Genomic DNA, 11,382 nt, shown 5'->3' with positions numbered 1-11,382 from the left:
ACACCCTTCATCTTCTCCAGAGCCTCACTGACATCACACACAGGAAGAAGAGCAGCATTACTGGGATCTCTCTGGCAGCACAGACACTCTGACGCAGAACCACGTGTTGTGTTTCCTCCATTAGTTATTTTCAGGCTGAAGTAATGACGCTGGTGATGTCCTCACCTTTGGTCCTGCTCCTTCTGCAGATCTTTGCTGAGGTCATCAATTTTCGCCTGCAACCTCTTCTTCCTTTGCTCAGGTGGAAGGTGTGAAAAATCTTCTGCAGCAGGAGGCTAAACACACACACACACACACACACACACACACACACACACACACACACACACACGCGCGCGCATGCATGACTACCACCAGTAGATGTCAATACAATCCATTTCTACCTCCATCACTGTGCAACAAGTAGAAGACAACTCCATTACAGCCCAAAACATTCCACCTTTGAGTACCAAAGAAAGTAAGAAGTGAAAAAAGTGATTATGCCTCCAGACCCGGATCATCGCCAAAATATAAATCACCTCTTCCCACATCTTTAATAAATGAATAAATAAGTAATTCATCCATAACTGTGACCTGCAAATGGAGGAAAAAAACAAAACCTTCTGGCCACGAGGGGGCGATAAGACATATTTCACAATATTTTGGCATGTGTGGTCACTCAAATAATGTGATTTTAAAAAGAAAATCTTTTTGGGGCGTCTTTTCCCAGCAGAGCATGTTATTTCCCGTTTGTTTCCTGCAATGTCTCATTTCCTCATTCTCTGTGATCTACATGCACAGTTATTTATGGCCCAAAGTACAGTTGTAACCTACTGCAGATTAAAAGAATTATGTAAATTTAGCCAATCTGTGGCAATAAATCAGAGACCGCAACAGACGTCACAAGCAAAGTCATGGCTGAGCTTTTTACGTTGATGCTGCCTTCATGAAAGTTTGGAATTTTTCAGTATTATACAACAAAGTTTCCAAAAGATAGTTTGGACACTGTAAAACTGTAAATGACTACAGAATGTGATGATTTGAAAATCACCAAAACACAAAATGAAAATAGAACACAGACAGCATATCTGTGCCACAATTCTAATTTACTGTCTTTACAAAAAATGCTGAACATTTGTCAGCACTTTGTCACAGTAAGAGATCCAGTTTTCCAGTGAAATAGTGTTTTGAACTTCAATCTTTGGGAATAGCATCAGAGTCAAACACATCCATTATGGTTTTGGGCACTTCTGACCTACTGCAGCAGCGGACGCTACAAACGTTTAACTGTTTTCTCCTGATCTGTCTTGAATCCCGAATGTGTCGCGTTATAAAGTGCAAAATGCACCAATGCAGAACCGATAGAGTAACGCAGCTGGAAGCCTGCATCAAGCATAAATGTGGAGCATCCCACTTTTTAAAACTTGACAAGTGATTGTGAAAGAAATCGGTGGTGAGCACAACACTGTCAATGTTTTTAGAACATGTACCAAAACTAAAAGCACTCTAGAGTGCAAACCTCTGCCAAGGCCATGGGGTCACTGACGCCATAACATCTACACGCCGTGGAATCATTGAACCTAAAATAGTCTAACAATGATGTTTGCTCAGTAGTAAAAAAAAAACTTTCAGCTGCTGTGACTGGATAGCATGTATCCTTAGCGCTTGGCATCACAGTTTATTGCAACTTGCACCTTTCCCAGAAGCTACTGTTATCTGAGCACTGATATTGATACTGCATGTGCTTATAGACAAAAACAAAGAGACAAAATTCAATTTATTATTCAACTAAACTGCAAATATATGAATTTTTAACATTTATGAAACACTTCTCTAAACAAGGCCATAGAGTCACTGACCCTAAAGAGATTCCCTCCTTGGCACAGTGATCTATTCAACAATTCAGTGTTACAACCAAAACTATGATACATACACTTTTTTTCCTTTATATTTGACATCCTTGACCATGAAAACATACCACTAGAACTTGGAATCACTTATGTCTTTATTAGTTCAAAAGTTATTGTATAAAAATGATTTTACGGTAATGGTGGTTTTCTTCTGGATCTAGCTCCATAACATTTGAAACTACATCAAATCTGATGACACCTTACTGAATCAGTACAGATTCAGCTACAATTTGGTGTTAGTTGTGCATATCTAGCTTCATTTGTCACCTCACACTGACACATTTTCTATTTTCCCTATATTTTTGCATATACTGGATCACCAGATCCGGAATCCAGATCCGATCATCACCAAACTTTGTTGTTGATAGAACATTTGACTATGTTACACCCTCATTTTTTTCAAGCCTTTCTGCCTTGTTTTTGTGGAGTTAGAAACTAGAATGTCAAAATTCCCCCTATCCCACAATGGTGAATAATCCTTTTAAAAATTCCTGGATCCGGATCATGATCCGGGTCAACACTAAAATTTAATCTCTTGTTCCTCTTGTCATTTCCAACCACTCCACAAAATTTCATCAAAATCCATTCAAAACCTTTTGAGTTATCCTGCTGACAAACAGACAAACAAACAAACAAACGTGACCGAAAACATAACCTCCTTGGCGGAGGTAAATAGTCTATTTTCACTTAAATAAAAAAAAGTGTCATTAAGGTATTCTAAATAGAGAAATTAGAGACAGCAAATGCATACATATGAGGGATGTAAGAATCCGCTGATCAGAATCAACGTATTGCAATCAATGATCCAATGTTACCGATGCAAAGTGAAAATATCCATATCATCATCATGCCTTTATTTTGAAATCCTCATGGTACATCAGTGCTATCATTTCTGTCCATTCGTACGTCTTAGCTAAACATTAGATAAAGGTTGGGGGTCTAAATCACATGTTTCATCATGATACGATTTATCAATTCTTTGGTCAGCAGTACGATATTTGCTGATATCATAAACTCTGCGATGGTTGACTCAATTCAGGGGCCTTCAACTGATATGAAGCTCAGCATCTGCCTGGTGCTAGGCCGTTAACACAGTCTGTTTAGTACAGAAGTGTGCCTGGACAGGAAATGGTGACACCGGTGTGCCATGAGAATTTCAAAATAAAGGCTTGATCTTATAATGTCGAGCAATGTTTTTACTTTGCGTCGATGAATTTGGATCTTTAATCTTGATATTGTATTTGCAATATCAGCAAAAAATAAATCGTTGACCAAAGAATCAATGTATTTTGTCCTGATGAAACATGTGGTTTACAACCCTAATACAGATGGGTGACAAATTAAGAAGGGCAAACAAACCTAAAGTATTTTTGTCAGGTGTGCCACCAAAGCAGCTTCAGTGCACATTGGCATTAATCCTACAAGTGTCTGGAAGTCTACTGGAGTGATAGACTCATATTCCCTCATGGAATAGCACTGTTCCAAATCATATTCCCTCATTTGGTCTTTTGGTGATACTTCAATCTTGAGATCTGGCAACTACAAAGGCGGCAGCAAGTGATTCACATTATTTTAGTTATTCAGGTTATTTTTTTTAATTTGTCACCCAGTCGAACCACTCCACAGTACCTGACTAATCCAAAGAATGTGAACAACCCAAAGACAGAATCAGTTAATCATTTCACTGTGATGCCAGAGTGATGGTGAAAAAGTAAAGTTTAGACGGCACTTTTTCTAAATAAACTATTTTAGCCAGGCAATTTTGCTGGATAATAAAAATAAAAAGTACGGCTGCCAATGACAAACGAAAATAACTGGGATATTTACTGGCTGTATTACTGTGTTATTTATTTACTGTCAGATTATGCTGAATTTTACAAATGGTAGCTGAAAATGTAGCTATGTATGCATCAATATGGCAACACATTAAATGTTTGGTACCCTGAATAGTACACATCATTCTTTTTTTGTAAATGAAGTGATGTTAAAAGACAGAATGCTGGAAACACCTTTATGCAGACTCTCTATGCAACAGTAAGTAGTGTTACCATTTGTTTTTCAGCCTGTGAAGTCTAAACAAAGAAAGAGAGAAACTCAGTGTGACAGCAATACACACACTGCATTTTCCATTAACACAAACAAAAAAGCACTACAAAAAGTAAGGACATTCCCTCCACAATATCAAATGCACGTCTTTGGTACCAAGTCTTTCTGGAGGATACTTTGGTCCAGCTGAGATGGCTTTATGGCAAGCAAGCGGTAAATTCTAAGCCAGAATTTATTTTCTTATAAGCATTTCTTATACAACCCCTGGCAATAATTATGGAATCACCGGCCTCGGAGGATGTTCATTCAGTTGTTTAATTTTGTATAAAAAAAGCAGACCACAGACATGACACAGAACTAAAGTCATTTCAAATGGCAACTTTCTGGCTTTAAGAAACACTATAAGAAATCAAGAAAAAAAAAATTGTGCCAGTCAGTAACGGCTACTTTTTTTAGACCAATCAGAGGGAAAAAAATATGGACTCACTCAATTCTGAGGTATAAATTATGGAATCACCCTGTAAATTTTCATCCCCAAAACTAACACCTGCATCAAATCAGATCTGCTCGTTAGTCTGCATCTAAAAAGGAGTGATCATACCTTGGAGAGCTGTTGCACCAAGTGGACTGACATGAATCATGGCTCCAACACGAGAGATGTCAATTGAAACAAAGGAGAGAATTATCAAACTCTTAAAAGAGGGTATATCATCACGCAATGTTGCAAAAGATGTTGGTTGTTCACAGTCAGCTGTGTCTAAACTCTGGACCAAATACAAACAACATGGGAAGGTTGTTAAAGGCAAACATACTGGTAGACCAAGGAAGACATCAAAGCGTCAAGACAGAAAACTTAAAGCAATATGTCTCAAAAATCCAAAATGCACAACAAAACAAATGAGGAACGAATGGGAGGAAACTGGAGTCAACATCTGTGACCGAACTGTATGAAACCGCCTAAAGGAAATGGGATTTACATACAGAAAAGCTAAACGAAAGCCATCATTAAAAACAAGGTTACAATGGGCTAAGGAAAAACAATCATGGACTGTGGATGACTGGATGAAAGTCATATTCAGTGATGAATCTCGAATCTGCATTGGGCAAGGTGATGATGCTGGAACTTTTGTTTGGTGCCGTTCCAATGAGATTTATAAAGATGACTGCCTGAAGAGAACATGTAAATTTCCACAGTCATTGATGATATGGAGCTGCATGTCAGGTAAAGGCACTGGGGAGATGGCTGTCATTACATCATCAATAAATGCACAAGTTTACGTTGATATTTTGGACACTTTTCTTATCCCATCAATTGAAAGGATGTTTGGGGATGATGAAATCATTTTTCAAGATGATAATGCATCTTGCCATAGAGCAAAAACTGTGAAAACATTCCTTGCAAAAAGACACATAGGGTCAATGTTGTGGCCTGCAAATAGTCCGGATCTTAATCCAATTGAAAATCTTTGGTGGAAGTTGAAGAAAATGTTCCATGACAAGGCTCCAACCTGCAAAGCTGATCTGGCAACAGCAATCAGAGAAAGTTGGAGCCAGACTGATGAAGCGTACTGTTTGTCACTCATTAAGTCCATGCCTCAGAGACTGCAAGCTGTTATAAAAGCCAGAGGTGGTGCAACAAAATACTAGTGATGTGTTGGAGCGTTCTTTTTGTTTTTCATGATTCCATAATTTTTTCCTCAGAATTGAGTGATTCCATATTTGTTTCCCTCTGCTTGGTCTAAAAAAGTAACCATTACTGACTGCCACAATTTTTTTTCCTGATTTCTTATAGTGTTTCTTAAAGCCAGAAAGTTGCCATTTGAAATGACTTTAGTTTTGTGTCATGTCTGTGATCTGATTTTTTTCTACAAAATTAAACAACTGAATGAACATCGTCCGAGGCCGGTGATTCCATAATTTTTGTCAGGGGTTGTACATGACCAATCTCCTACATTGTAGTTAAGATGTGATAGACTGGGTTACCGCTGAAACACCACCATCAACTATTACATTGTGGCCAATTTAGGCTTGATAATTATAACTTAGTATCTTGTAATTAATACTTAGCATCTGATAATTGACTTAACAATTCATGATTGACAGTGATTTGCTATTACAATTTAGCTTCTCATATTTATGACTATTTAATTTATCATAATTATAACTCAGCATTTCCTTAGCATGATTTATTATCTTTTAGTCATGACTCAGAATCTCATAATTATGACTTAGCATTTTGCTATTATGACTTAGTATAAGTACTACCAATTCATAATTATGAGATAATTGCGACTCAGTATTTCCTTATGATTTTGTATCTTATAATTACCATTTAGCTTCTCGTAATTGTGACTCAGTATTTCCTGATGATTTCTAGCTTATACTTACCATTTAGCTTTTCATAATTTTGACTCAGTATTTATGATTTAGTATCTTGTCATTTCTATGTAGCCTGTCATAATTACAACTCAGCATTTCCTTGTGATTTTGCATCCTTTTATCACTACTTAAAATCTCATAATTAGGACTCAGCATTTAGGATTTAGTATCTTGTCATTACTATGTAGCCTGTCATAATTATGACTCAGCATTTCCTTGTAGTTTTGTATCTTTTAATCACTACTTAAAATCTCTTAATTAGGACCGAGCATTTAGGATTTAGTATCTTGTCATTACTATGTAGCCTGTCATAATTATGACTCAGCATTTCCATGTGGTTTTGTATCTTTTAATCACTACTTAAAATCTCATAATTAGGACTCAGCATTTAGGATTTAGTATCTTGTCATTACTATGTAGCCTGTCATAATTATGACTCAGCATTTCCTTGTGGTTTTGTATCTTTTAATCACTACTTAAATTCTCTTAATTAGGACCGAGCATTCAGGATTTAGTATCTTGTCATTACTATGTAGCCTGTCATAATTATGACTCAGCATTTCCATGTGGTTTTGTATCTTTTAATCACTACTTAAAATCTCTTAATTAGGACTCAGCATTTATGATTTAGTATTTTGTCATTACTATATAGCCTGTCATAATTATGACTCAGCATTTCCTTGTGATTTTGTATCTTTTAATCACTACTTAAAATCTCTTAATTAGGATTCAGCATTTATGATTTAGTATCTTGTAGCCTGTAATAATTATGACTCAGCATTTCCTTGTGATTTTGTATCTTTTAATCACTACTTAAAATCTCATAATTAGGACTCACCATTGATGATTTAGTATCTTGTCATTACCTTGTAGCCTGTCATAATTATGACTCAGCATTTCCTTGTGGTTTTGTATCTTTTAATCACTACTTAAAATCTCTTAATTAGGATTCAGCATTTATGATTTAGTATCTTGTCATTACTATATAGCCTGTCATAATTATGACTCAGCATTTCCTTGTGGTTTTGTATCTTTTCATCACTACTTAAAATTTTATAATTAGGACTCAGCATTTATGATTTAGTATCTTGTCATTACTATATAGCCTGTCATAATTACGAATCAACATTTCCTTGTGGTTTCGTATCATGCTTCCCTTAGGCAGTATTATTAGACGGTATTGCTTAAATTTTCATTGTTACGCAGATGATACCCAGCTTTATCTATCCATGAAGCCAGAGGACACACACCAATTAGCTAAACTGCAGGATTGTCTTACAGACATAAAGACATGGATGACCTCTAATTTCCTGCTTTTAAACTCAGATAAAACTGAAGTTATTGTACTTGGCCCCACAAATCTTAGAAACATGGTGTCTAACCAGATCCTTACTCTGGATGGCATTACCCTGACCTCTAGTAATACTGTGAGAAATCTTGGAGTCATTTTTGATCAGGATATGTCATTCAAAGCACATATTAAAGAAATATGTAGGACTGCTTTTTTGCATTTACGCAATATCTCTAAAATCAGTAAGGTCTCGTCTCAGAGTGATGCTGAAAAAGTAATTCATGCATTTATTTCCTCTAGGCTGGACTATTGTAATTCATTATTATCAGGTTGTCCTAAAAGTTCCCTAAAAAGCCTTCAGTTAATTCAAAATGCTGCAGCTAGAGTACTGACGGGGACTAGAAGGAGAGAGCATATCTCACCCATATTGGCCTCTCTTCATTGGCTTCCTGTTAATTCTAGAATAGAATTTAAAATTCTTCTTCTTACTTATAAGGTTTTGAATAATCAGGTCCCATCTTATCTTAGGGACCTCGTAGTACCATATCACCCCAATAGAGCGCTTCGCTCTCAGACTGCAGGCTTACTTGTAGTTCCTAGGGTTTGTAAGAGTAGAATGGGAGGCAGAGCCTTCAGCTTTCAGGCTCCTCTCCTGTGGAACCAGCTCCCAATTCAGATCAGGGAGACAGACACCCTCTCTACTTTTAAGATTAGGCTTAAAACTTTCCTTTTTGCTAAAGCTTATAGTTAGGGCTGGATCAGGTGACCCTGAACCATCCCTTAGTTATGCTGCTATAGACGTAGACTGCTGGGGGGTTCCCATGATGCACTGTTTCTTTCTCTTTTTGCTCTGTATGCACCACTCTGCATTTAATCATTAGTGATCGATCTCTGCTCCCCTCCACAGCATGTCTTTTTCCTGGTTCTCTCCCTCAGCCCCAACCAGTCCCAGCAGAAGACTGCCCCTCCCTGAGCCTGGTTCTGCTGGAGGTTTCTTCCTGTTAAAAGGGAGTTTTTCCCTTCCCACTGTAGCCAAGTGCTTGCTCACAGGGGGTCGTTTTGACCGTTGGGGTTTTACATAATTATTGTATGGCCTTGCCTTACAATATAAAGCGCCTTGGGGCAACTGTTTGTTGTGATTTGGCGCTATATAAAAAAATTGATTGATTGATTGATTGACTTAAAATCTCATAAATAGGACCCAGCATTTATGATTTAGTATCTTGTCATTACTATGTAGCCTGTAATAATTATGACTCAGCATTTCCTTGTGGTTTTGTATCTTTTAATCACTACTTAAAATCTCATAATTAGGACTCACCATTGATGATTTAGTATCTTGTCATTACCTTGTAGCCTGTCATAATTATGACTCAACATTTCCTTGTGGTTTTGTATCTTTTAATCACTACTTAAAATCTCTTAATTAGGACTCAGCATTTATGATTTAGTATTTTGTCATTACTATATAGCCTGTCATAATTATGACTCAGCATTTCCTTGTGATTTTGTATCTTTTAATCACTACTTAAAATCTCATAAATAGGACTGAGTATTTATGATTTAGTATCTTGTCATTACTATATAGCCTGTAATAATTACGACAACATTTCCTTGTGGTTTTGTATCTTTTAATCACTACTTAAAATCTCATAATTATGACTCAGCATGTTGCTATTATAACTGTCTACCTTGTCATTTTAATTAAGCAACTCAGCATTTCATAGTTAATTTTTAAGGTCTCATGAAAATTCAGCTTAATGAGACTAAATGAAAGCCAACAGATATCTGACTAAATTGGCTCCTCTATGTTCTACATTTGGTTCCACTTTAATTTTTTTGTGTAAATTCTTGGGATTTACTGGGATGTAAAAAACTGGTCCTGGGGGCAGGATTACTGAAATGCTTAGGACTCATCATTGGTCACAATTTCATCATATTATGTGTCATGAAGTTCAAACACAAACAGCAACTGGAACTGGATTCAGATCCAGTCTTTGTTTTTATTTCCCCTTGTGGTTCATTTCCTTCAACATGTGCAGTGGAAATTGGACAGAGATATGGACGATGAAAAAGTCTGCAGAATGAGAGGCCGAAGCAAAACTCAGTCACCGAGCTTCGTGTTATTTCATTAAAGTGAAATCATGGGTTTGTTAGGAGGGACTAAACTCCTCAGAAAGAAAGAGAGAGAGAGAGAGAGAAATGCTCAGTCTTCAAGAGAGGGGGAGAAAAAGGGAGAGGGGGTGCCGGTCGCTGCTGAATGGGAGAAGGGACGTGAGGAGAAAAAAAAAAAAAAAGGCCAGAAAGCTAAAACTTTGAGGATAAAGATTAGATTTGTTACCAGGTGTGGAGATAAGAAACAAGAGCAGAGGAGGTAAAGGAGCAAGGAAAGCAAATAAGGGAGTGTGTGGAGTGTGAGAGAGAGAGAGCTGTTTTTGGGCAAGTCAGTGCAGCAGACTGGAATTACACGTGGCCCCTGAGGGAAACAGGGTGGTGGGTAAGACATGAGTGGAATGTGTGCTTTGTTTCACACGTGAGTGCACGTTTTACAACAGATTACTGTAAGTGAGCATCACTGTATGCGTCGTCAGCAAAATACGACCAGAGCAGGACACAAAGGAGAGCAGGAGCTTAAATCTCATCCCACTTTTCACACACACTCGAAGAGGAGCTGCAGCGTGCACGCTTACCTTATGCTTCTTGGTGAAAGGCCAGAGCTTAGTGCGCACTCGTGGAGGATTTAGGCTGGAGTCGGAGCTTGCGGATTTGATTGCCTGCGAATAGTCTTCAAACTCCACGTCTCCAGGTCGCTCAAAACCAGATTTGTGCTGCTCTATGAGCAATATGGAGTCCTGCAGGGACAAACAGGTGCGCGGTTACATCGAAGAACACAGTCAGGTCGTGAGGAGATGTTTGGTGGACGAGGAGCTCCAGAGCTGCACTGTAAAACCCGATGAGTCAGTTTCAAAAGTCGATTTAAACCACTTAAGCTCAGTTAACTCCTTTAGGTAAAACAAATGTGGTTGTTTTGCTCTCTGGGATAAGTAGAGCTGAGACTCTCAAAATGAGAGCGAACAAGTCAAGTCAGTCTTGCAAGATTCTTGACACGTCACCTCATCATCAAACACAAAATTTCAATGTGAAGTTTTGCATGAAGGTGAATATGAAAATGATGTGATTAGAATTTGGTGTATCTGGTCATATTCAGTGATGAGATATCAATGGATTATTGAATTCAATTGATCATATTGTCACTCAGGCAACTCTGCCACGTGGGGTGTGCAGCCAGTACACTCTGAGTGCCAGTGTCGCTGACTGAACAGTCTCCCCCTAAAAATTGGTCCACCCTGCCTTCACTGCACATGCGTCATTTCTGAGCATTGCAGCGATTCTTCGATTATCACGCCATTTCTGCATAAAACTGCACTCCGGTCATCATCTATCTCAGCGACATATCTGAAGCGTTGGTACGACAATTATTTTCACATAAAATCAGCATTATTTCATAATAAAAGACAGAAGAAGTGATCAGAGTGCCGCAGCAGCGCATCCAAGTCTGACATGCTGCTGCTGTGCCTACGTCATTTTGGGGCGTCAGTAGCAATTCTCCAATTATCGCCTCGTTTCTGCTTAAAACAGCCTCGTTTCTGCTTAAAACTGACTTTAGAATGATTTAAGAGGTTTTAATTTGTCATCTGATGGTTAATAATCACATTATTCCCTTTGATCGCTTTGGGAATAGAGTCAGACTCAGAGTCAGTCTCAGATGCATGCGCA

General features: G+C 37.9%; 1 protein-coding gene across 2 annotated transcripts in view; it reads right to left on the bottom strand.

Annotated features, from left to right (window-relative positions):
- Nucleotides 1–11,382, bottom strand: part of LOC117525831 (cdc42-interacting protein 4 homolog) — a 49,094-nt gene that overhangs the window by 9,230 nt on the left and 28,482 nt on the right. Inside the window, exons 9-12 of one of the 2 annotated variants that reach the window (XM_034187760.1) lie at nt 10,296–10,457; nt 3,938–3,961; nt 166–275; nt 1–27 (exon numbers count right to left, since the gene is read on the bottom strand). The exon at nt 1–27 is cut by the window's left edge and continues 106 nt beyond it. In XM_034187760.1, the coding sequence (XP_034043651.1) occupies nt 1–27; nt 166–275; nt 3,938–3,961; nt 10,296–10,457 (323 nt within the window). The remainder of the gene's footprint in view (nt 28–165; nt 276–3,937; nt 3,962–10,295; nt 10,458–11,382) is intronic. The other variant, XM_034187761.1, reaches the window with a different exon arrangement.

The sequence above is a fragment of the Thalassophryne amazonica genome, chromosome 15, assembly GCF_902500255.1.
Source record: "Thalassophryne amazonica chromosome 15, fThaAma1.1, whole genome shotgun sequence".
Lineage (NCBI taxonomy): Eukaryota > Metazoa > Chordata > Actinopteri > Batrachoidiformes > Batrachoididae > Thalassophryne > Thalassophryne amazonica.
This window is presented reverse-complemented; position numbering and strand designations above follow the sequence as displayed.